We start from the raw sequence: 24820 nt of genomic DNA, 5'->3' as shown, positions 1-24820 counted from the left end.
ACTCCCAGGTCAGCAGTGCTCTGGCACTGGGCCCGTCTCCCTGGCGAGGGGCGGGGCACTGAGATCGTCCTGAGCTTCTGCCCGTCCCTGTGCCAGCCGACTGCCCACTCCGACATTTATCTCCTCTGCCTGCCTGCCATGGCAACGGAGGATGCTGCGTTACCATGGCAATCTGTAAAGTTTAGCGGAAACAGGAAGGCCAGTGTAGCCTCTTTTGATGGCTCCACCCTCACCCCCCTTCAGAGCCAGACGGCGAATAAACAGGAGTGGTGGGGTGGGGGAGATGGGTTTCCTTTCTGCAGAGGGTGGGGATCAGGGCTCTTCTGATAGCTGAGACCCCACAACTCGTGGGGTGGCTCCAGAAGCAGAACCTCTCAGTTCTTGCCTGTGGGCACCGGGGGGCCTTCTTGCTTGTCCCCACAGCCCCACGCCCTGTCCAAGTGTCACAGACTCGTCGGCCTGGACCCAGCATCCCGCGGGCACCCTGGTGGGCAAGGAGCCGACCTGGGCACACAGCGGGGAGTGCAGGACCAGCTGTAGGAGACCCTGATGGTCCCTTCCCTTCTCTGGGCACTGAGCCTTTGCCCCCTCCCCTGGGGCTGTTATCTCTGGGTTGCAATAGGGGAAACTGAGGCCCGGAGATGGGAAGGAACTGGCCCGAGGTCAGCCAGCAAGCCTGGGGCAGAGCCAGGAATAGGACCCAGGAGTCCTGCTGTCTCCCAGCCCCAAGCTCAGAGCCCTGGGCCCCCCGTGTCCTCACGCTGTAGCTACGGCTTCCCAAGCAGGCTCTGTCCCATATGGCAGCTGCTCGTCGAGAGACCCAACCCGGGGACGGGGGAGCCTGGTGCCTCCAGCCTGGGTGGGGGCAGGGTTTTTCATTTTCAGCTGCTGCTCCATGGGCAGATGGGCAGACAGGCCTGGGAGCCAGGACCCCTGCAGGGCACACCTGTCCCATCCTGTCGCCCCCACCCCCCCGAGCCCTGCCAATGGCTTGGCAGCCTGAGTCCTCCTGCAAGCGTTGCTCTCCTGAGGGCTCAGGTTTGGGTCTCCACCCTGGGGGCTGGAGGGCGGGGGTGGGGAGCGCCACTCACAGCTGTGACCCCCCCAAGCTGACGGCCCCTCGGGGCTGGTCTCCTGCAGAGTCCATGATCCTGCTGGGCTCCATCGAGCGGGCCCAGGTGGCGGCGCTGCTGAGCGGCCAGTTGGGCTATCAGCGCCGCTTGCAGTACATGCAGGAGAGGGCGCAGGCTGGGAGGAACAGCGTCGCCGAGAAGCCCCAGGACGAGGCCGGCCACAAGGCCTCCGACACGGGTGTGCGGTTCCAGGTGAGAGGCAGGGGGCAGCACAAGGACCCCCCGCCCCACTGCCGGGGCTGGGCTGGCGATACCCTGAGCCTGCTGCACCCCCACCCCACTGCCACGCAGGGAGCCGCTGGCTGGAAACCCCAAAGCACCCAGCGCTCCCAGGCCCTCGAGGGGCTTCTATCTGGGAGTGCCCCCCATTCCTCACCCCCATCTGCTCAGGTCTGGTCCCCTGGCCTCACATCCTCCTGGCCTGGATGGTGCACCTTGGGTCCCAGCCTACCCACCCTCCCTCCGGCCTGGGCTGCTTCCCCCTGGAACTGGGCTGGGCTGGATGGGGTATGGACGCCTCAGGCCCATGTTTCCCCATCCCACCTGGCTGGTGATGGGACATTCTGCCCCCCCACACACACATCCCCCTCCTGCTGAGCTGGGGATGGGATGCCCTGGACTCGCCCCACCCTACCAGGCTCAGGTGCTGGTTCAAGCCCCCTGTACGTGCTGCCCCCAGATCAGCACGGAGGAATCGTCATTGGCCCCGCCACACGGAGAGTCCCGCAAGCCCCTGAAGCCGGCGCTCAAGCGAAGTCCCAGCAGCTTGGTGGAGAGCCCCACAGGTGAGCCCCCCGCCCCTATGGGCCCCATAGTGCCGGCCAGGCTCCCGGCTCGCTGCTCTTTGCACTGACGGTTTCTCTGCTTGTCCCCCCCACAGCCGGGAGCCCAGATCACTCAGGCATTGCCCTCAAGAGCCTCTTCTGCGCCAGCACTGCCACGGAGCCCGCTGAGGTGAGTGCCCCTCTGCCCCCCCCCACCCCGAGGGCATTCCCCACCGCCATGGCACCTTGGCCCCTGCTCTGTGCCCAGCCCCCACCCGAGGCCCTGGGGCGATGGAGCCCGGCCAGGATGCTGTGGTTTCCCATAATGCCTCTGTCTTCTCTCCTGTTTTTCTCGTGGCTAAAAAGGCTGAGAATTCAGCACCGCCCGAAAAGCGCAAGTCGAAGCGCGTCCGCATTTCCGTCGCGGTAAGTGTGTGCCGCGCCTCGGCCAATCACAGACCAGGCGCCACCCTCCCCCATACTGTGCTGAGGGCGCCCCACAGCTCCACCCATCTGCAGCCTCCCTCGGGATTTCCACCTGCAGAGCTCTTCCCGGCACTCGTTAATTAATCACCAATCCGTGCCAGGGCCGGCTGTGGGGTCACCACCCCTGCCTACAGGTGGGGAAACCGAGGCACAAACGCGGGGCGGGACCGGTCAGCGGCTGAGCCAGGGATAGAACCCAGGAGTCCTGTCTCCTAGCGCACGGATGATGATCAGGGTGGCCCAAGGGGCAAGAAGCTAAAGCATCCCCCTGTTGCAAAGACAGGCCCCAGCCGCTGCCTGCCCTGCCCCCGTACAGCCTGTCTGCCACTTGCAGAGGAAGGGCAAGGGAGCAGAAGTCCTATGCCCATCCCTCCGCCTTTCACACACATCCTGAGCTCTGGGGACTTTCAGCACAGTATGGTCCCTGATCTGACCCCGTCCCCCCATTTCACCCTCTCCCAGCTGATCTGGTGGGAGCCTGATAACGCTCCTTCCAGCCGACCAATCCTGCAACGATCCACTCCTACCACCAATCAGAAATCAATACCTCCTGATCTGATCTGATTCCCCTCTCCCAGCTGATCCAATGGGAGCCTTGTAACGCTCCTTCCAACCGACCAATGCGGCGACGATCCACTCGTACCAGCCAATCGGAAATCAGTGCATCCTTGATCATCGCGCCTTCCCCTGCTGATCTACCTCCCCTGCCCCCAGTGAGATCACCTGATTCACGCCTGTGGGGGCTCCCCTCGCGGCGGGGCGCCGGAGCCGGTGCCTTTCTGGCCTGGGACGAGCCGGACTCCAGAGGCAGCTCCGGGAGCCCCTAAGGGGCAGAGGAGCATGGCTGGGGGCACGCCAGGCTGTGAGCAGCGAGGGGCAAAGGGGCCTGTGATCTATTCTAGAGCCAGGCACCCCCAACTACCTGCAGCCCCTTGTGAGGGGCACGGCACCTCGGAGTGAAGGATCAGCTTTTGGGGGAGGGGGCTTAGCTTGGAATGTGCTGATGGGAGGCCGGGAGCGAGGGGGGGGGCGGCCGGCTGAGAGGGGTAGTAGCGCTGGGGCTGGCTCCCGCCCGGGCAGGCAAACCAGAGAGGCAGATCCCCCTGCTTCTGCCCTTGACCCAAGAGCAGCTGAGCGCTGGATGGGACCTGAGGCCCAGACTGACAAAGGCCCAGACCCCCTAAAGGTATTTGGGCTCTGAACCGCCATTGCCATGGATGGGAGCTCAGTGTCTAAATACCTTGGGCATCTGGGCTTGGGGGACTCTCCAAAGGGGAGTCTATGGGGGGGCAGGGACTAGAACCTGCAGCTCCCAGGCCAGGGCCTGAACCCCTCCACCCAGGGCCGGTGCAAGAAAGTTTTGCCCCCTAGGCGAAACTTCCACCTTGCGCCCCCCGCCCCCCCCCCCCAGCTAACCCCGCCCTCCCGCGGCAGCTAACCCAGTCCCCCACCTGGGGAGCCTGCCACCCCCAACCCCCGCAGCAGCTCCCCCCCCGCGGAAGCTAACTCCGCCCGGGTAACCCGCCTCCACGGCAGCTAACCCCACCTAGGGAGACTCCCCATGGCAGCTAACCCCGCCCGGGGAGCCCCCCCCCTCTGCGGCAGCTAACCCCGCCTGGGGAGCCCGCCCCAGCTCACCTCGGCTCTGCCTCCTCCGCTGAGCACGCCGACGCTGCTCTAATTCTCCTCCCCTCGCAGGCTTGCGGCGCCGATTGGAGGAGTCTTAGAGCGGAGGCTATGTGCTCAGCGGAGGAGGCAGAGTGGAGGTGATCTGGGGCGGGGAACAGTTCCCCTGTGCGCCCCCCCTCCTGTGTTCCCCCCGCCCCAGCTCACCTCCACTCCACCTCCTCACCTGAGCGGGCTTTTAGGCGCCCCCAACCACTAGGTGCCCTAGGCAGCCGCCTAGTTTGCCTAAATGGTTGCACTGGCCCTGCCTCCACCCCCCTTCCCCTGAGCCATCTCCCAGCCACGCTGTCGCCCCACACCCCTGGGCCTCGGGCAGGGCAGGCTGGGGGACCGCTCCATGCGGCAGAGCAGTGAGCTCTGGAGCAGCGTGGGGAGAGCAGGTGTCTGGGGCGAGTGCCTGGAGGGGCGAGGGGGGAGCTGGGCGAGGGGGCAGCCTGGCTTCTGTGATCAGCAGCGTCCCGCAGAGCCGGAGTCAGGGGAGCTGGGATGGAGGGCATGGGAAGGGGGGGGGAATCCAGGCTCAAACGGGGCACTGTGAGGGGCCTGAGACAAGGCGGGGTGAGGGAGCTGAGCTGGGCTAAAGGGTGGAAAGTGGGGAGCTGGGCGCACTCCTTGCCCACAATCAGCACTGTGCTCTGAGCTGGGAGGCTGGAGGGAGCCCCCAGCTCACTTGGTCAGTGCCCACTCGGGCACTCTCATGCCCACCCTGGCTCCATGGCGCACACCGGCTCCACGTCCCCACAGCCTGGCTCACACTCCGCCTCCCTCCCTCTCTTGCAGGACCAGTACGAGCTGCCTGGCGAGATGAGCCCCTCCGAGGTGAGTGCCAGCGGGAGCACCATGTGCCAGCCCCTGCCACTCCGGCACCCTGCAGAGAGGGCCTGAGCCCTTACCTGGGGGCCTGGCCAGCCGGGCCCCGTCCCTCTTCAGGGTGAGGGCCACACTGGTGGGATGCCCAGAGCTAAGTCTCCCTCATCCCTTGGTCAGGAGCTGCCCCGGGTCAGCTGGCACAGAGCAAAGGGATCCCTCTGCCCTGCTTCCCTGGCTCTGCTGAAGCCCACACTTCCTGGGCACAGCGAGGGGACCCCCAGCTTGTGGGCCCCCAGGCCCTGGGCAGCCTGCTCAGCCCTGCCAAGTCCTCATGGCACCGCCCGTGTCACTCACCCAGCGAATACGCCGCCCCCGCCATTCCACCTGCCAGGAGCTGAGAGGTCCTGCTCCCCAGGGCCTCTGCCCAGCACGGCTCTCCAGGGGCCTGGAGGCAGGCCAATCCCTCCCAGAAAGGGCCCAGGGGGAGGCCCCGGGCACTGGGGATAGGAGGAGGCACCCCCCAGGTGTGGGGGGAGTGTCCCCACCCAGGCCACTCTGCTGCGAGGCTCCCGTGCATGTGCCAGGCAGGGGTGGGTGGGGGCGGGCAGGGCCTGGCATGAGCAGAGCCGGGGGGAGGCGTTTGCTGCCGGGCAGAGGACGCGGCTGCAGCAGCAGCTGATGGCAGGGCTGGGCTAGAATAGCCCCCGCGGGGGGGGGGGGAAGCCGCAGGCGCCACCCTGCTGGGCCCTGGGCAGCACGGCCGGGATGCCCCCTCCCGCCAGGGAAGCCTGCTTCCCCGTGCAGCTGAGGGGGAGGGAGCTCTGCCCATGGGCCCTGCAGCCTTGGCCTTGAGTAGAGTGGGGCCAGGGAGTGCCAGTCAGGCACCTACCAGGGGGACTGTCGAGCTGGGCACCCAACCCCTGGTAACCAACGGGGTCTGCCCACGTGGGGCCAGCTCCCAGCCGTCACCCCCTAGAGGGGGCATCCTCTTCCCCATCCCCTGAGCCAGCCAGTCCCCCACCCTGGGGCCAGATCGGAGCCAGCATCCTCTAGGGGGAAAGGCCCCATGTCCCCCAAATCCAGCCTGTCCCCCGCCCTGGGTCTGGATCACCTCTGTGTGTCCTGGTCCCTGCCCCCAAGCCAGGCAGTGCCCCCCCCCCTTGGGCAGGGCATGGGGCTGCAGGTGGAGTGTCGGGAGACCAGTGGGCTTTGGGCTGCCCTGCCCGTCTGTTGAGGCCCACGCCAGGCAGGGACCGCTCCCGTCTCTGGTGCTCACGGCCCCTCTGCCTTTCAGCTCGTGGCGTGGGAAGAGCAGCAGCTGGACCAGCCTGTGAACTTCAACAACAGCAAGATCGACCCTGCTCCCTTCCAGCTGGTGGAGCGCACCTCCCTGCACAAGGTGGGGCGGCAGGGGGGCCATGCTCCTTGGGGCGCACTGCAGCTGGCAGGGGTGCATTGACAGCCCGAGCCCAGCTGCCCTTCAGGTGTCCTCTGCCCTGGGGCCCGGATCCCCGCGCTCATCAATATTGCCTCTTCCACCTGTTGGTGTGGCTGGTTCAGCTCTGAACCCTGCAGATCCACGCCCCACATCCTCTGCAGTGTGTGTGGGGCTGTGTCTCAGCAGACTCTCCATCCCTGGGGCTGCCGCGTGGGCCGTGACCCCCAGTGGGGGGTCACCTCTGGCTCTCCCAGCCCTGCGGGCCCCAAGCCCTAGTGGGATCCTGGCCAGCTCCCCGCCCAGCAGACCCTGAGCACCTGTCTCTGTTGCAGACTCACACCATCTTCTCGCTCCTGGGCGTGGACCACGCGTATGTGACCAGTATTGGGCGCCTCGTTGGCATGGTGTCCCTCAAAGAGGTGAGCGCCCCACAGCTCCCAAACACCCCCCGGGGGGGGGGGGGAATCAGCCCTATGAGACTCGTCACATGGAGGCAGGAACAGAACCCCAGAGCCCTCCTGGGCGGTGAGCAATGGTGCCTTCCCCCCACCCTCAGCCCTAGAGCCTATGGTGCCACCAAGCTCTGGGGAGAGTGTCTCTGGAGACCCTCCTGCACCCCCCTCCCTGTGCTTTCTGCAGCTGGGGATGGGGGAGAAGGGCCCCAGGTGCCCTCATGCAGCTGGGGACATGGGGAGGGAGGGTGCTTCATGCTGCATGCTGAGCCCTGTCTGCCCCCCAGCTGCGCAAGGCCATCGAGGGGTCGGTCACTGCCAAGGGCGTGAAGGTCCGCCCGCCCCTGGCCAGCTTCCGGGACAGCACCGCCAGCAGCAGCGAGACGGAGACCACGGACATCCACCAGCTGTGGGACCGGCGCCAGCGCCTCTCCATCCCCCGCGAGTCCAGCCCCTCTGAGACGGACGACAAGTGCCAGTGAGGGGTGGGGCCGGCGGGTAGAGCCCGCCCCAGCTGCTGACGGACATGACAGACACTGCCAGCCCCAGTGGCGGTGGCGCCGGTGCCACTGCCCCTTTGTGCCTGCAGCCCTGACACCCTGCACGGCCGGACTCGCCGCCTGCCACCAGGGGAGGAGCCAGAGCCCCAGCAAGCCACTGCCATCAGCCCTGCCCCAGGGGCTGCCCCGGCAGCCCGTGTGGTGAAGAGGAAGGGTCCAAGTCCAGCCCCTGGCCTCCGCCTGCGAGGTTCTCTGGGCTGCTGGCGCAGGGCTCCTGGGGGCAGAATGCAAATATCCAGCTTCCTGCAGCACCACCCCCCAGCTGCCAGGGGCCACTGGTTCCCCAACTAGCACTGAGTTCGAATCCCCCTGCCCCCCAATTCTGCAAATGCCTCAGCCCCGGGCCCTCCAGCCCCAGCTCTGCCAGTGCCCCTGAATCCCGCCCCACAGCCCGCCCCCTTGGCTCGACCTGCCGGTGCTCCTCAGGCCTGAGCCGCAGGCCCCCCCCCCTCGCTGTTCAATCATGCTACCTCTGGGGGTGGTTTGTGGGACGATGGGGCAAGGGAGCATTGGGGGAGGGCAGCTGGGCTTAGCCTAGACCAGAGGCGAGTTTGGCTTGGAGCCCAGGGTGAACAGCTCAAGCCCTTCCCCTCCCCAAAGTCTCAGTGAGCCCCATCCCCTCCAGCATGGCTGCTCTTGCCTGGCCCTGGGCAGGGTCCCAGGGGCTCGGAGCCAGGGGGGCAGCGACCGAGGCTCTCTGGGCCCTGCACTGGCCAGAATGTAAATACAGAGATTTTTATATTAATTTAATAAAAGGACTTTATCAATAGAGCAATAAAGTAACCCAAAGAGCGGCTGCTGCGTGCCAGGCGCCTCTGACGCGCCTGGGCTGGGGATGGGGCACATTGCTACAGCCTGGCATCAGCTGGGGCATAGGGACCCAGCCAGAGCCGGGCACCAGCAGCCTTGGGACAGCAAACGGGCCTGGGGGCCTGCGTGCCACTACCCCAACCAGCCACTGGAGGGAGCTGCTGCTGCAGGGAAACAGCTGGGGTGGGAACGTGCAGCCCCCACCACTCTCCCAGGACGGTTGGGAACAGGCCTGGCCTTCCCACGCTGCTGACAGTCCCGTCACTGCCAAACGAGGAGCCTGTGGGGCCCTGCTGGCGCTGGCACTGGGGTCAGGCTGCTCATGCACTCCCCTGCCCGGCTGGCCCCACTCCCGTGGCCAGCGCCACCCAGCAGCGGGTTCAGGGCGTGGCCGGAGCACACGGGGGGGTGCAGGGTCCTGGCGAGTCGGGGCAAGGGGCTGAGCCATGAATCACTAGCACAGGAGGCTGCTGTGCTGGGCCAAGGGGCCAGCGGGGAGGGTTAACGCCCAGCGTGGGGGGCTGGGGAGAGACGCAGGCCGCGAGGAACAGCCCAGACCCAGCCTTGGGTGGGAGAAACCTTTATTCCAAACAGGAGTGGGGGTGAGACACCAGCCAGGTGCTGGGAGCCCCACAGGGCGGCAGGCAGGCCCAGGGACCCCCGTGCAGCAAGGGGCTGGGGTGAGTGACTGGCCCAGGGCAGCCCTTAGCGCTCCAGGAACAGCTCGTGTGCCCAGCCCCGCAGCTGGGCAGACCCAGGGCGCTAGCGGGCCCAGCATGCATTGCCCCTTCTTGGGCCAGCCTGCCTTACCGCAGTGCATGCTGGGACCCGACAGGCTGCCCCTGCCCTCAACACACGTGGCCCCAACTAGCAGCGCACATGTGCCAGGGTGAGCTCCCAGGAGCCCTTGGGAGGGAGGGGTGGTGGGCAGCTGCCCGGCTCATGCCTCAGGTGTGGAGGGGGGGTGGCACAGCTCTGCCCAGAGGTGTCACAGCTTGACCTCGGTGCGGTACAGCGGTGGGGGCGTCTCGCCCGCCTTGGCAGCCGTGCCGCGCTTGGCGTTGATGACCAGCAGGCCTGCGTCGGTGAGGGCGCAGCTGACAGACATGGGGTCCATGTCCTCGGGGAGCTGGCACTTGTGGGTGAACGTGTTGGAGACGGTGCCGTCCTCTGCCACCTACCAGGGAAACAAACCCCCCATGAGAGCGGGCACAAGACAGGTTCCTGCTGAGCACAGCCCCGTTCAGCCCACCCTCTCCCAGGAGGGGGCGCCATAGGGAGTGGGGCAGGAGTGCTGGCGGGGGTGGGGCAACTCCTTACTACTCCGGTCCCAGCCACCTCATTCCCGCGGTGCCTTGTTCCGCCCCGTCCCGCTCCTCACCTTCTCGGCCTGGATGATGATGTGGTAGTTGTACGTGGTCACCACCACGTCCTGCGGCTCGAACTGGCTCACGTCGGCCGTCACCTGGTACGTGTCGCCTCCGGCTCGCACGTTGCTGCCCAGGCTGCAGGAGCGCATGGACCCCGGGGATCCTGCATGGAGCGGGGCAGTGAGGGGGAGGGATTCGGCCCCCCAGGCTCCACAGAGGCACGGGGGGCTGCACCATGTGGCAGGTGCGGAGATGGCCTGGGGAGCAGTGGGGGGTGATGGCGTAGTGGGGTGGGCAGTAGGAGCTATGGGGGGGTCGCAGTGGAGTATCAGGGTGCAGTAGGGGGTGGCACCTGCCAGGCAGAGAGGAGCCAGGCTGCCCCTCTCCCATGGTGCAGCGAGCGTGGTCGCTGCTGGCTGTGACACAGGCCGAGTCTGACACCCCGAGGTGCCGTCGCAGGGGGGGCCAGTCCCTTGACTTTGCTCAGGACAAACGCAATTTGTAGAGCAAGCACGTGGGAGGGGCTGCCTGCTCATGGGACTTTTTGGTAGGGGTCTGCTGGCAGTCGGGGTTGACTCAAGGGGGGATTTGACTAGCAAGCCGGGGGCGTGTTGGAAGGGGGGTCTGGGTAGTGGGAGATAGGCGGATTGATGGGGCGTCTAGCTGCCAAGCTAGGGGGCTGGAAGGGGGTCTGACTAGCTGGGGGTGGGATGATTGCTGGGGCAGGAGTCTGGCTAGCACAACGGGGGATTGGAAGTGGCTCTGGCTAGGAGTGGGGTTGACTCAGGAGAGGGGCAGTCTGGCTAGCAAGCCATGGGGTCTGGCTAGTGGGGGATGGGAGGAGTGAGTGGGGGGGGGCTGGTTAGCAAGCCGGGGGACTGGAAGGGGGGCATGGGATGAAGAACCCTCACCGCGATGCTGGCAGGCGCTGAACCACGCCCTGTCCAGGCAGTGCTCCCACCCTGGACCAGGGACGGCTGTCAAGGAGCTTTCCCCAGCCCTGTGGCCACTGCCCCCCGGAGAAGCAGCCCCCCCCATCTCCCCGAAGGGTGAGCATAGCCCTGGGGCTCCGAACACTGCAGAGCCTGACTGGCCACCCCAGACCCTGTGGGGTCTGCCTCTCCCTCCCCTCCCTGGGCTGGGCGTAAAGGCAAGGACCTGCCTGGGTGGTCAGGGGCTTTGAACCAGGCCCATCGTGCTGAGCACAGACCTCGCCCACTCGCCCAACAGGAGGGACTCCGGGAGCTGGTAGCAGTAGTAGACTCTCACCTTCTTAGGCCCATGAGCCCCTCCCCACTGTCCTGCCCCAGTGCAAGCAGTGGCTGTAGCACCCCGAGGCGTGTGCGGGGTTGGGTCCCCCCACACCCATGGCCCCCACCTGTGTATCCATAAGAGTCACGGGCCCGCGCGGCGAAGGGGCCGTGGCGCAGGGAGCTCCTGTCCCCCTCCTCTCCAAAGCACCCCCGGGGCTCGAAGCAGGGCTCGGCCGGGGGGGCGTTCTGGCTGTAGGTGCTGATCCGCTCCGAGCGATAGGTGGAGGACGAGCTGACGGACGCCATGGCGCTGGTGCTGGCCCGCGGAGGAGACGGGTCACTGCTGGGAGAGGGAGCTGGGGGAGGGGCGGGAAGGCGGCCGGAGCCTGGAGATGCCCATAATTAGCAAGGTGTCCGATGGCACCGGGCCCTGGAATGCGAGATAAGGTGGCCCTGTTCCCAGATAGCACGGGGGCGGGGGGCAGCGTCACCATGGCCACCGCAGCCCCCAGGGATGGAGAAGGGGGCTGGATCCCCTTTGGAGCAGGGAGGGGGACCCTCAGGCAGGATTGGCCGTGGTTGGGGTATGTGAGCAGGCCCCTATGGAGCAGGGGGCTGGATCCTGGGGTGCCATCCCCTCGAGAGGTGGTAACCCTGGCCCATGCTGGCCATTGTCCCCGCCTGGGTCGGGCCCCTCGGGAACGCAAGACGCCAGTGGAGGGAAGCGGCTGAACCCCACCAAGGAGGCGCCCACACGGCACGGCAGTAACAAGACTCGTTTTATTAGAGGCCTGGCAGGACGGCCACAGGCAGCTGGGACACAGGACAACAGAGAGCGGCTCTCAGCGGCCACAGGGCCAGGCCGGCGGCTCACGGTCCCCAAGCACAGTGCGAGGCCACGCGGCTCCAGGGACGGCTCCTGGGGAACCGAGACAGGGTCCATGGGACACGCCTCCCCGCTCCCAGCCTGCTGCCCGGCTACACACACACTCCGCCCATCACATCCGTGTGTGTAACCACACATCCCTCCCCTCACGTCCGTGTGTGCACATATCCCTCCCCTCACACCAATGTGAGTATACACACACACACAGCCCTCCCCTCACGTCCGTGTGTGTACATATCCCTCCCCTCACACCAATGTGAGTATACACACACACACAGCCCTCCCCTCACATCCGTGTGTGCACATATCCCTCCCCTCACACCAATGTGAGTATACACACACACACAGCTCTCCCCTCACATCCGTGTGTGCACATATCCCTCCCCTCACACCAATGTGAGTATATATACACACACACAGCCCTCCCCTCACATCCGTGTGTGCACATATCCCTCCCCTCACACCAATGTGAGTATACACACACACACACACACAGCCCTCCCCTCACGTCCGTGTGTGTACATATCCCTCCCCTCACACCAATGTGAGTATATATACACACACACAGCCCTCCCCTCACATCCGTGTGTGCACATATCCCTCCCCTCACACCAATGTGAGTATACACACACACACACACACAGCCCTCCCCTCACGTCCGTGTGAGTACATACATACCCCTCCCCTCACATACGTGTGCACACACACTCCTCCCCTCATATTCGTGAGTACACACATACCGCCCCCTCACATCCATGTGTGAACATGCCCCCTTCCACTCACAGCCGAGAGGGCATACGCCCCCTTCCCCTCACATCCGTGTGCATACACACACACACACCCATCAAATCCATGTGAGTACACACACCCCTCTCCTCACATCTGTGTGAGTACACACACACACCCCTCCCCTTATATCTGCATGTGCACACACCCCCTTCCCCTCACATCCATGTGAGTAGACACACACTCCTCCCCTCATATCCATGTGAGTACACACACCCCTCCCCTCACATCCACGTGCGGTCACACCTCCTTCCCCTCATACACACACATCCCTCACTGCAGTGTGTACGCACACACCTCCCCTCACACCGGTGTGACACACACACACGCGCACCACCCCTCACCCATGCCTCACCTCCAGGCACACACACACATCTCCCCTCCCATCCATATCACATCCGGATATGAGGGGAGGGGGGTGTGTGTTTACTCACATGGATGTGAGGGGAAGGGAGTGTGTGCACACGCAGATGTGAGGGGAGGGGTGTGTGTATGAGGGGATGTGTGTATATGAGGGGAAGGAGGTGTGACCGCACGTGGATGTGAGGGGAGGGATGTGTGCACACACAGCTGTGAGGGGAGGGGTATGTGTACTCACACGCACCCACCTGTATGTGGGCAACACAAGCACACATGTATGCACACCGCACCACCACATGCCTGCACAGCCCCTTCACGTGAAGTACAATTGGAGTCACCCACTCCTGCCGCAGGCTGGGGAAGGCCCAGGGACTAGTAATTGCCCAGCGCTGCTAGCCAACCCCTCCTATTTGCTTTTCTCCTTCCAGATGTTGCATTATTAAGTTCTCTGGGGCTGTCCGGGGTGGGGGGGGGCAGCCCCTCTGTGAGCCAGGCTCCCTAGGAGAGCGCATGCTACAATGGGTTGGGTAGATGTCTAGGGGTCAGGACTCCTGGGTTCTTTTCCTCATTTGGGCAAGCCACTTCAGCACAGATCCTCAAGGGTATGAAGGAGACTATCTCCCATTGAAATCAATGGGCATTCAGTGCCTAAATATCTTTAAGGATCTGGGCCGTCCCCTCCCCGTGCCTCTGTTTCCCCAGCGCTCATAAGGGGGTGTTGCCCACGGCACGGGCGGGGTTAAAGTGGGCATGTTTGTGAATGTGCCCAGAGTCTCTCGGATGGGAGGGGCTAGCGAGCCAGCGTGGTCTCCCACCACCTCTGCCCCACGACTGCAGCGTGCGAGCCTCTTGCACGCTGGCAAGGGGCCACTGTCGCCCGCTCCAAGCAGGGAGCAGGGGCTGGCGAAGCTGCCTTATGTTCCTGGGGGAAGGGGCATTTCAGACCCCTGCAGGCAGTGCCCAGCTGTGTGCCAGTGTCTTCCAGAGCGAGGGAGGTGATGCAAACACCTGCTCCCTGCTGGGACCAGACTCAAACTCCTTGCTCGGGGGGCTGCCTGACAACAGCAGTGGGGAGCGGCCTGTGGGCACTGCCGGTGTGGGGCACAGTGGGGCATGGGGAGACCTGGGGTGGGGAGTGGCCCAGGAGAGACTGCTGCCAAGGGCCCATATAGACCGTAGCCTGCCCCAGGTCTCCCAGGGGGTCCCATTGGCTCCAATGGGAGGGAAGATTGAAGGGGTCCTTGGCAGAGGGTGGGGGAGGAGCAGGGCAGTTTCCCCTTCCTCCCCCAAATCCTGGGGTTCCCTGGCTGGGTTAAAGAGCCAGTTGCTCCCCCATGCCCCACCATGCCCAGCGAGGAGAACCACCTCCCCCCCACACATCCTGAGCACTGAGATCTAGCAGCCACTGCCAGATGGGGAGACGGCGCCTGGGGAGACGCTTCCAGCCCGGCCCGTTAGGGGTGTAGGTACGTGGCTGGGGCTCGCAGACGAGCAACCCCCGAGAAGGCACAGAGCTCGCTCGTGCTCGCCTCTGGGCCCCATCCACAGCCTGGGGGAGCCATTCCAGTGACTTCAAAGGGCTCTGACTCAGACCTTGTGCAAGCAACCCGACAATAACAAGGCAGCATGCTCGGCCCCCCACTCATCAGCAACCCTACAATAACAAAAGAGCATGCACAGCCCAGCGCTTGCAAGCACCCCTACAACAACAAAGCAGCATGCATGGTCCAGCGCTCTCAAGCAGCCCTGTAATAACACAGCAGCATGCACAGCCCACAGCACTCATGCGACCCTACAATAACAAACCACCATGCACAGTGGAGAAAAACCTCACGCCATGTCCCGTTGCTGTCTGCTACAAGGTCACTGCAAGCGCTAAGCCTGTGCCCGCCATTCTGGGACACCGTCCCCAAGCCCTCAGGCCCCGCTGCCCGCCCCTGGGTTGTGAGCAAGCCATGTGCCCGTGGGCGGAAGCGGGTTTGGCCCCATGTCACCCGGCTGGAAAGTCACTGCTGCCTTAGGGGAGCAGCATCAGCTCTCCGACTAGGGGCACGTTTCCGCCTCAGGCCCAAGCAGACATCTCTGAGGCAGGCAGATGCTCTGCCAAGATGCAGGCACAGACTGGGTGCTGGAGAGCCCTGGGGTCAGATGCAACCTCCCCTTGCCCGGAGTCAGTTCCTGAGGAGCTCCACGGGCCGGGCCTGACCCCTCTTTAGGCACTTGATCTGCTGGTTGAATTCCGGTAAAGCAGGAGGGGGCAGGCCCTGCTGGGCGCTCCGGGGAGCCGGGGGCAGTGCAGGGTGCGCACGGGGCCCCAGCCCGCAGCATTTCTTCGGGGCTCCCGCACCGGCTCCTGGGGGAGGAGTGTTTGGCACATTTGGGGACCGCAGGGCAGTGCGTGAAGTGGGGGGGGATCAGGGACTGGGGAGGAGAGGGGCCGCCGGGTGCCTCACGGCTGGCACACCCGTTGCTGTAATGAATTGCATTGGTAAACATAGCATAGCAGACACTAGAACTGGCCAGGGTGCACCAGGCCATGGAGGGGGGAGACAAGCTATTTGGGAGGGGGACGGGGACCGGCCATAGAGTGTGTGTGAGGAGGCATTGGGCAGGTCAGTGTGTGGGTGGGGGAGGAGAGGGAACAGGCTACAGTGTGTGGGTGTGGGGGGGATGGCCAGGCAATGTTGTGTTTGGGAGGGGGAAACAACCCACTATGGCATGGGGACACAGGACAGGCCATTGGGGGTGGAGGGAAGGTAACGACAAGCCATAGCTTGTTGGGGGTGGGGGGACATAAGCCATTGGGTGCATGGGGGAGGCCATGGGGGGAGGGAATGACAGGCCATTTTGTATGTGTGGGAGGGCGGAACAGGCCAGTGGGGGGATGGGGGATGGGACAAGTTATAGCTTGTGGGGGGAGGGGAACACAAGCCATTGGGTGCATGGGGAGGCCATAGCGTGGGGGGTGAGATGAGTGGCCAGGCCAAACACACCAGGGCCTGGGACTGCCCATGGGTGCTGGGGCTCCCTAGGGCCCGGGGTTTGGCTGGAGCAGGAGGGGCAGGAGCTGCGGCTCTCACAGCTGCCCAAGGGAGCCCCCTTGCTTGGGGCCCTTCCCTGTCCTGGGGATCGCTGCTGGGCGCAATGCAGGGCGAGCAGCGCCATCAGGACCCAGCCAGTCTTTCTCCAGCTGGCAGTGCCTGGGTGCTGCCCCTGCAGGTCATGGTCCAGACACCCCCCCCCCCCCCCCCCCGGGCACCCACACAGGCCCAGGGACACTGCCCTCCCTTCCTAGCCAGCTCCCCATCATGGCCCTCCCTGTGAGCACCAGCTAGCAGCCAAGCAGGGCCCTTAAAGCTGCAGGATCCCTTAACCACGAACAAGCTCAGTTTGTCCCCCCCACCCCACCCGCCTTTGCCCTTTCTCCCCAGGCTGTGGGCACATGCAGAGTGCGGGGTCTCTGATGCCCAAGGTCTCCCAGGGTCACATGTGGCACCATTTAGCGCCTGAGTGAAGGAGCACAGAGGTGAGTCATCGCCTAGCCCAGCCCAGCCCCCCACACCTCTGAAACATCAGGGGCTGGTGCCTGCTGGCTTGTTGGCGCTACAGTCTGAGGTGGGGCAGCAAATGCTGTGGGGCTGTCACAGCCACGAGAGCATGGGAGAACCTGCAGGGCGAGGCTGAGATCGCCCCAGGCCCCGCCCCGCCCCTGCATTTCCACTGGGTTCCAGGCTCAGCATTCCTGAACCGTAAGGTGAAAAGCTGCAGCCGCCGGGAGCCAGCCTGAGCCCCTCTGCTGGAGGGGAGGGGGCTCCCACCTCAGTGACCTGGTGCACTCACCACAGCTGGGACTTGGGTTTTGTTTCCCACTGGCCCGTGGCAGGCGCCTGGCGCTGTCGTGTTCGCGTGTGCGCTCAGATCTGCGTGTGCACCCCGGCGCTGCGCAGAGCTAGACCAAAGGGCTGCCGGGGCTGGATCTGGGGGGTCGGTTTGGGGGATGAGGCTTTGCATGAAATCCCAGGAGATTTCAGCCACGGCCGACCCAGAAAACAGCCCATTTCGATCCAGCCCCCAACTCAGACCTGGCAGCAGGAGCAGAGGGTCGGTTCTCCGGGGCGGGAATGGGGGTTGTAAAATGCTGGGCACCCTCAATGGCACGCCGTGAACAGTGGGGGGGGTCTGTGTGTGCCCATGCGTTTGTGGGCACACGTGTGGGAGCGCAGGTGCATGCCTGTGTCTGTGCATGCAGAAAGTATCCCTGGGATCGGTCAGATTTACTCCAGCACGGGGAACATGAGCTCTCCCCACTGCCCAGCCCCAGCGGCAGCTCTGCGAGGCCAAGCTGTCCAATGGGTAAGTTAGTACTTCATTGCCGAGGCTGGGCTGGCACCAGTCCCTGCACCCCGTCTCCCTGGAGCGTCCCCCAACATTCCCGGCCAGGGCCACACAGAGACAACATACAAAAATATAGAAAAAGATCTGCTCTCGCGCTCCCCCCAACTCAGCCCGTGCCCCCTCGTCCCACCCTCCCCCACTGCGGGGAGTCCCAGCAGAGACGGCGATTCCTGTCCGGCTCCGCCCCGACAAACCTGCTCTGCCCTTGGCCGTCTCCTTGCCTCGGTTCACGATATAAAACCCAGTACGATAAAAGCAAAGAGCTGGTTTTGTGCCAAAGGGTTGAAAAACGACCTCCCAAGTCAAGTACAGAGCAGCCCAGCACACGACGCCGCGGCACCGGCTCTGAGCCGGGGCTTGGGGGGCCAGGGCAGGGGGTTAATCTGCGTTAGGAACAGATACGTGTTGCTTTAACAGCACTCTAGCCATGCCACCCGGACAGCGAAAGGCGCCTCCCCAGGGGTTCGGAGGCAGGGTGCAGGACGTGCTCAGAGCCGTCCCAGATGGTGTCAGGTCCAGTCGGCTCCGATTCAGGGTTTTTTGTTTTCCCCAAAAGACTCTCATGCAAAAAAACAGACGAGGGGAGAGAGAGAGAGACGCAGCAAGCAAATCCATCCGGCGGCCGGCCGCGAGGCCTCAGGCTTCAACAGTCTCCGCCAGTGCGGGTGCTGGATTTTCCTTCCGTCATCCTCCCCTGCCCGGCTAAGGCTCACGCCATCCCCAGACAGGACTCGCCCACAAGGAGAACAGACGGTTCTGGGAACGGGGCCCGGAGGGGGGAGCGGGGTGTCACGGAGTGGGACAGAGATGGCAGGTGAAGCATGCCACAGACCAAGCCCAGTTCACTGCTCTTCAGCCTCCTCCTCCTCTTCCTCATCCAGCGACACCACCCCCGACGAGGCCACGTCGGAGACTTTCCTCCTGACCCCGCAGCTGTCCCCGTGCAGCTTGCACGCCGTGTGGTAGTCCTTGCAGGGCAGGCTGTCGTCCTCCGTGGGCGAGAGGCAGGACTCCGTGCAGGACATGGAGTACATGGAGTCCTGGCACTCCAGCTGTCCCAGGCTCCGGAAGGCACTTTCTCCAGTCTGAGGGAGCAGCTCCTCCCCTCCGGCCAGGGAGCCCAGCAGCTTGGCGGCCAGTTCGCCCGGCGAGCCCAGCTCCTTGAGGAGCAGCCCGTCCTCCAGGCTGCACAGACTGGAGCACAGGGTCTCCGGGGAGATGGTCTGGGAGGAGTCGCTCTCGGGCTCGCAGGAGCCCTGCCGGACACTGAGCTGGCACAGACGGCTGTGGAGGAGATCCTTCAGGAAGGAGCCGGGCGGCAGCTGGCCTGCAGCATCTGCAACACACAACGGGGGAACTGGCTTCAGCCGCACGGCTTCCCCCTCCCGGCCTGGCCTCCCTCCCACCCCAGTTTCGGCAGCTCAGCGATGCCTGGCTGGCCCCGTGGAGAGGCAGCTTGGAAGGCCCCTTCGGGGGAGGCCATGTCCAGGAGCGAAGGGACAGGTTGCAGCACTGGCTCTGACACGCACGTTCTGGGGGTCTGTGGGCCAGGTCACCCCACAGCAGCACTCTCAGAGCTCAGGGGTGCTGGCAGAGCTGTGTGTGGGGAGCTCAGGTGCTCGGGACTGAGGGGCACTGGCAGAGCTGTGTGTGGGGAGCTCAGGGGCTCTGGGGGTCGGGACTGAGGGGCACTGGCAGAGCTGTGTGTGGGGAGCTCAGGGGCTCTGGGGGTCGGGACTGAGGAGCACTGGGGGAGCTGTGTGGGGGGAGCTCAGGGGCTCTGGGGGTCGGGACTGAGGGCACTGGCAGAGCTGTGTGTAGGGAGCTCAGGGACTCTGGGGGTCGGGACTGAGGGGCACTGGCAGAGCTGTGTGTGGGGAGCTCAGGGGCTCTGGGGCGCGGGACTGAGGGGCACTGGCAGAGCTGTGTGTGGGGAGCTCAGGGATTCTGGGGGTTGGGACTGAGGGGCACTGGCAGAGCTGTGTGTGGGGAGCTCAGGGGCTCTGGGGGTCGGGACTGAGGAGCACTGGGGGAGCTGTGTGGGGGGAGCTCAGGGGCTCTGGGGGTCGGGACTGAGGGCACTGGCAGAGCTGTGTGTAGGGAGCTCAGGGACTCTGGGGGTCGGGACTGAGGGGCACTGGCAGAGCTGTGTGTGGGGAGCTCAGGGGCTCTGGGGGTCAGGACTGAGGGACACTGGTGGAGCTGTGTGTTGCGAGCTCTGGGGGTCGGGACTGAGGGACACTGGCAGAGCTGTGTGTGGGGAGCTCAGGGGCTCTGGGGTTCGGGACTGAGGGGCACTGGCAGAGCTGTGTGTGGGGAGCTCAGGGATTCTGGGGGTTGGGACTGAGGGGCACTGGCAGAGCTGTGTGTGGGGAGCTCAGGGGCTCTGGGGCGCGGGACTGAGGGGCACTGGCAGAGCTGGGGGGGGAGCTCAGGGGTTCTGGGGGTTGGGACTGAGGGGCACTGGCAGAGCTGTGTGTAGGGAGGCTCCTTTCCAGCTAGCGTTCACAGGGCCCACTCCCCAGCCATGCAACCCTCTCACCCTCCCTGCTCCTGAAAATCCAACCAGGGACTTGGTAAAAAAAAACTTCTAAAGGTTTAATTCTAACACATGAATTTTGCACCGAGTTTGGACATTGGGGCTGCAGCAGGAATCAGTGGGTCGCCCCCTGCCCCACAAGTCGCCTTCTGTTGAGGCTCAGAGCCCCAACCCCCCGGGGGGGCTGAATCCCAGCCAGCTCCCTCCCAGGGAATGCAGCCCGTCAGTACTCCCAGGGGTTGGGGGCACGTTTCAGAGCGTGACGGGGGGATGGGGTCATGGGACCAATGCCCGCGGTGCCCCATGCCACGCCCACAAACCCAATCAGGCCCCGGCTCCCATCTGCCAGCTCTTCCACTTTCCCTCTAATTACAGAAGAGCAATTAGACACTTCTCGGGATGGAGTGTGGGCAGATTACTGCTGACTGCCTTTGATATGCAAATTGCCCGAGATTAGTGGGCATCTAATGACTGTGAGAAAGCACCTTTGTTTGCACAGAAGGACACGGATTACACGCCTGGAGAGGACACGTGCATCGGCCTCTCCTTCCTTTTTGTTTGCCACGGCGGCAGGGGCTGATGTAGGGGACGCGCCCTGAGGTCCCTCTCAGGCTGGCCCCCCACAAAGCCTCGGAAAGGGGGGAGCACTGGCACGCCCTGCGCTGCCCACTGAGACTTGTGCAGGTCCCCTAGGCTCACAAGAAGGGGAGAGGTGAGGTGCTGTGCCCGGTAGACGCGGGCGGTGGGGCAGAAGGCAGAGAGGAGTCAATGGCCGACTTGCAGCCTGGCCCAAGGTTTGCGGGGTGGGGGGGGGGGCAGGGGCCCGTGGATCTGCCCCAGGCTCGAATGAATCACCTGGAAAAGGGGGGAGCAGTGAGGCAGCTCAAGGGGCCGGGGACACACATATCTAAAGCTGTAACCAAAGCTGCAGAAGGCTGCGAACGTCTTCCGGCCCTGGCGGAGCCAGGAGAGCGGGCAGCGCCCTGGTAGGGGACATGTAACGCTGGCGCTTTGGAAGGGGAACCACTGAGCACCGCCTGGCGCTCTCAGGGGAGGGACCCGGGCATCGCCTGGCAGTTCAGTGAGCCCCTGCCCAATGCAGGGCAGCCGTCCATGAGGCAAGCCCGGTGTGCGGCTAGATGGGGCTCCTTCGGCCCCCAGCCCTGGGGCTGGGCTCCATGCCCATTGCCTGCATGCTTTTCTCCCTGCTCCCCATGGGCCAGTGCCCACCCAGCCCAGTCATCCCAGCTCTGCCTGCTTCCTTCAGCTCCCGCTCACAAACACCCGCCCTCCGCAAGGCCGAGTCGAGTGGGAATGACCCACGCCACGCTCGCTCCGCCGCAGCTCGGCGCCAGCCCCCCTGCTCGCCTGCACAGCGCCGCGCGCGCCGAACAGAAGGGCTGGAGCCGCCAGCGGTATGGTGCGCCCTCCCTGGGAATGATGCAGTCAGCTCTGGGCACCGCACACCCAGCAGACCCTGGGGAACCCCTGGCCTAGGAAACAGCAGGGTCATCCTGTGTGTATGAAACGGGGGGCTGGGGGCTGAGTTGTGGAGATCTATCCCTGTCTCTGCCACTGACTCTAGGCCTTGGGCTCCCTGCCTCAGTTTCCCCATCTCTGTAGAGGGGATATCTCTATTTAGTTACCTACTGGCCAGGGGTCGGCCCCACGGTGTCTGGCACTAACCCACACAGATCTACTCAGTCCAGCTCGGCACCCAGGGACCCCATAGCCCCCCATCTTCTCTCCCCTGCTCTGGCACGTGACACAGGTGGGGAGCCTTCTGCTCCCCAGAGGGAGGGCCCCTGGGTGGGTGAGGGCCCCTGGGTCCCCACGGATGTGGACAATGCCTCCTGCTCGCTCACCAGCTGGCTGGGTGCTGTTGGTGTTTGTCCCGAAGTCCTCGTCGTAGGATTCGTCGTTGGAGTCTTCCCCGTCCACGGAGGACCAAGCCTTCAGCTTGGCTTCGGCAATGGCAAACTGCTCGGCCACACCTGGGGAGGCAGGGAGGGAGACCAGTGAGCTCTCAGGAGGGGGAGCCGCCGGCCCCTCGCAGGTGCAGGGTAACACTGGGTGTCCCGTCCCAGCATGCGGGGCAGGGACCCCTCGGGGTGGGTACTGCTGCACCAGGAGAACCAAGGCTGAGCACCACATGCCATGGCCACCTAGCCACAGCCTGGACTGGACTCCTGATCACTGGCTCATCAATCCCAGAGCGGGTGTGTAGGGAGCGGGGGGACCCCACATCACTGGCACGCCCTGCCCTGTCCACTGAAACCTGTGCAGGCGCTGGTCCCACCGGCCGCAACTCCAGATCCTCGTGTGTCACTCGGTCCCCTGGGCCCAGCCCTGTGCTAAGAGCTGGCTTCCGGCATGCCCGGGCCCGGCAGAGCACCGGTGCTCCCCGCTGCTGGGAGAAGCCTCCTACCAAGGCGGGCTAGGGAGCCCACTGTGTGTCCCCCGATGGGAGAGCTGAACGAAGACCACAGGTGGTCCGGGAGCAAGACAGAGCACCCCTCTGTTCCCACTGGGGGCCTGACACTGCAGCCCACGTGGGGGCAGCTGGGCTCAGGGGAACCAATGGGAGCCGAACGGGCACAGCACTTCACAGGGTGACCGGCCTGGTGGAATCAGTGGGGCAGAGAGGACTCAGCACCAGGCAGGACTGGGCCTATTGGAGTCAGTGGGGGATCAGGCCCATCTCAGTCAGTGGGGCTAAGGGGGGGCTCACCACTGTGCAGGATCGGGCCCATTGGAGTCAAAGGGGGCTGCGGCGGGGCTCAGCGCAGGATCGGGCCCATCGGCGGCAATGGGGGCTCAGCACCGCGCAGGATCGGGCCCACTCTTTTTTAATTTTGCTTGTCAGCGAACAACAAACCCTGTTGTTAAGAGCAGCTTGTTTGGTTAATTCCGGGCTGCAGCTGCCGCCGTGCGTCACCTTCCCCCAGATGCCAGGGAGGGGGCAGCTCCCTGCTGAATGCGCCAGCTCTCCCGGGAACCAGCCTTAACTCTTCACTTCTGCCAGGCTCAAGGCTCTGCCACCACCCAGGGAATGCAGCTGACGGCCTGGTCGGCCTCCTGCAAAGCCCGGTCCACTGCCAGGAGAAATACCTAGGCTCCGCGGCGGGGCTGGCGGGGGTGGGGACGGCTGGGGGAGCAGGGTCTTGGGTGCTGAGTCAGACCCAGGCTCAGGGGCTGGGGTGCCAGGTCAGACCCATAGACGCAGGGTGAATCCGCAAACTGCGGCCAGTTCCTGATACCGCCCAGCAGCTATGAACATACCTTTGCAGCCCCCACCCAGCCCCCAAGGTGACTCCCTGCTCCCTCCAGCAGCCCTGTGCCCCTCGCCGGCCAGGTGTGACCCCCGGAGCCAGCGGGGCCCACTGTAGGAAAGTGCCTTCGACCCAGCGAGGGGGCTGGCTCAGCCTCCCGCCCTGGCCCTGCCACCAGGGCTCTGGGGAAGATTCGGGGCCCACATTGGCTACTTATGGCACTTCCTTCAGATCTTGTCTTTCTCCACAACTTAGGGTCCCCCTTCCCCCACAAGTCCAGCCCCACCTGCCTCCCTGCCTGCTGTTCTTTGCAATGCAGCCTGCACGGCAGCGAGGGGCTTGTTAAAATCTACCCTTCACCAGTCCCATGTGGGGTATTCACCCTGGCCTCCGTCCCGAGGGGGTGCCGCTCCTGCGGCCTCCTTCCCACAGCCGGCAGCTTCCTCAGCCCCCACCTGCCTGTCTGCCTTCCCCACAGCCCCAGGGACTGCACTGAAGACCAGAGAGACCCCCACAGAGAGAGGCGCTAGGGAGAGACGAGGGAAAGCCCACATTGGGAGGAGGAAGGGTGGTGATGGCACGAGGCTGGGGCTGTGGGTGGGGACGAAGCAGGGGGTGATTTACAGCAGCAAAGGCAAGGGCTGGAACGCGGCTCCGGCCCCGTCTAGTCTGTGTCTCGGCACCAGGCAACAGCATGCTCCGGCCGTGCAGACAGACTCTATGCCTGGACTTTTAAAGAGACCAGATCATTTGATAGCCACCAGGACCATTTCTCTAGAGAGGATCATTGGACGGGCGAGCAAATGCCAGGAAGGAATGCTTCCCTTCCCCCACCATCAGCGTCTGCAGTGGAATGGAGGTCCAGGCTTGTTACCGAGTGGACCGAGGCTGGATTTGGCTAGGAGCGCAGGCTATCTGAGGTCTGTATAACTCGTGCATTGGCAGCCAGTCTCCCATGTAGCAGCAATGTGGGAAGGGCAGGGTAACTGTCTCCCTTACACTGGCTTGTGACCCCCAGGTTGAGAGCCCAGGGATTAGCAGAGCTCCTGGATGGGGCCCTTAATAAATGCAAAAGTTGCACACACACCCCCCCATGCACACAATTGCACACCCCGATGCACCACACTGCACACCCATGTGCTGCCAGCCAGCTGAGAGGGTTCCCCTCCCTGCGAAGCGATAGGGTACTGGCTTCTCCCGCTGCCAGGGGCAGGCGGTTAGATTCTGTGCTAGACAATGAGCTGATCAGATCTGACAACATGCGTGTCCTTGTGCCCCTGCCCCCTCTTTCTGCCAGTGAATTCTGCAGCCCGCGGGGCTGGCTGCCTTGGTGACACTCACATGACAGGGCTCCGCTAAGCAGGCACTTGCCTGTCCCGGGGCAGCGGTCAGGGTGGTGCTGCGGGGCTGGGACGCTGGGCGGTCAGCTGAGACGGGTGGCACTCAGAGCTCAGCCCCTGCCTGCCTGGGGCGGGGCGGGTTAATGATTCCCTCTCTGGCTCCGCTCCCTCCTTCCCACTCGCTCAGTGACTCAGCTCCCAGCCTGGTGCTGCAGGGATCTCCAAGGACAGAGCCTGCCGGGCCCTGCCAGCTCGGAAGAGCCCGCCCAGGGGAGCAGAGAGCGATAACCAGGACACAGGCCCTTCCTCGCCTCCCTCCCTGGCAGGCCGGATCCCCTCCGGGCTGTGGCAAAACAGACCCACTTGCCAACAGTGCTCTGTAAAGAGCTGGCGAGCAAAGCCCACACGGGCGCTTGGGGTGAGCGCAGAGCCTTGGCTACTGTCTGTGCCGTCTGCAGACCCTGGCGGGGCGGGGGCACG

General features: G+C 64.6%; 3 protein-coding genes across 5 annotated transcripts in view; 1 reads left to right on the top strand and 2 right to left on the bottom strand.

The window, feature by feature from the left end:
* Window positions 1-8125, top strand: part of CLCN2 (chloride voltage-gated channel 2) — a 38350-nt gene extending 30225 nt beyond the window's left edge. The window contains exons 17-24 of one of the 2 annotated variants that reach the window (XM_065557678.1): window positions 1141-1325; window positions 1813-1918; window positions 2014-2087; window positions 2264-2323; window positions 4850-4888; window positions 6174-6278; window positions 6650-6736; window positions 7057-8125. In XM_065557678.1, the coding sequence (XP_065413750.1) occupies window positions 1141-1325; window positions 1813-1918; window positions 2014-2087; window positions 2264-2323; window positions 4850-4888; window positions 6174-6278; window positions 6650-6736; window positions 7057-7251 (851 nt within the window). In that variant the 3' untranslated portion in view covers window positions 7252-8125. The remainder of the gene's footprint in view (window positions 1-1140; window positions 1326-1812; window positions 1919-2013; window positions 2088-2263; window positions 2324-4849; window positions 4889-6173; window positions 6279-6649; window positions 6737-7056) is intronic. The other variant, XM_065557679.1, reaches the window with a different exon arrangement.
* Window positions 8126-8703: 578 nt separating this feature from the next.
* On the bottom strand, window positions 8704-11133 carry LOC101938782 (heat shock protein beta-7-like). Its single transcript, XM_005284004.4, has 3 exons — window positions 10888-11133; window positions 9521-9672; window positions 8704-9316 (listed from the first exon to the last, which is right to left on the bottom strand). Exons 1-3 carry the CDS (start codon window positions 11066-11068, stop codon window positions 9128-9130), a joined length of 522 nt encoding a protein of 173 aa, XP_005284061.2. The 5' UTR covers window positions 11069-11133; the 3' UTR covers window positions 8704-9127.
* A 4901-nt stretch (window positions 11134-16034) lies between these two features.
* Window positions 16035-24820, bottom strand: part of FAM131A (family with sequence similarity 131 member A) — a 41005-nt gene continuing 32219 nt past the window's right edge. For both annotated transcript variants that reach the window (XM_065557680.1, XM_065557681.1), the window contains 2 exons: window positions 21594-21722; window positions 16035-18525 (listed from right to left, as the gene is read on the bottom strand). In XM_065557680.1, coding sequence (XP_065413752.1) covers window positions 18032-18525; window positions 21594-21722 — 623 coding nt within the window. In that variant the 3' untranslated portion in view covers window positions 16035-18031. The remainder of the gene's footprint in view (window positions 18526-21593; window positions 21723-24820) is intronic.

The sequence above is a fragment of the Chrysemys picta genome, chromosome 9 (assembly GCF_011386835.1).
Source record: "Chrysemys picta bellii isolate R12L10 chromosome 9, ASM1138683v2, whole genome shotgun sequence".
Lineage (NCBI taxonomy): Eukaryota > Metazoa > Chordata > Testudines > Emydidae > Chrysemys > Chrysemys picta.
Note: the sequence above shows the minus strand (reverse complement) of the source record. Positions and strands in the feature narration are given on the sequence as shown.

What these genes read in the sequence shown, in the direction of transcription:
- LOC101938782 (XM_005284004.4), bottom strand. Translation starts at nt 11,068, where the DNA reads ATGGCGTCCGTCAGCTCGTCCTCCACCTATCGCTCGGAGCGGATCAGC. An exon ending in TGACTCTTATGGATACACAG is followed by an intron (nt 9,673 to 10,887) that starts GTGGGGGCCATG and finishes CGCTCCATGCAG; the next exon opens with GATCCCCGGGGTCCATGCGC. An exon ending in TCATCATCCAGGCCGAGAAG is followed by an intron (nt 9,317 to 9,520) that starts GTGAGGAGCGGG and finishes TTTCCCTGGTAG; the next exon opens with GTGGCAGAGGACGGCACCGT.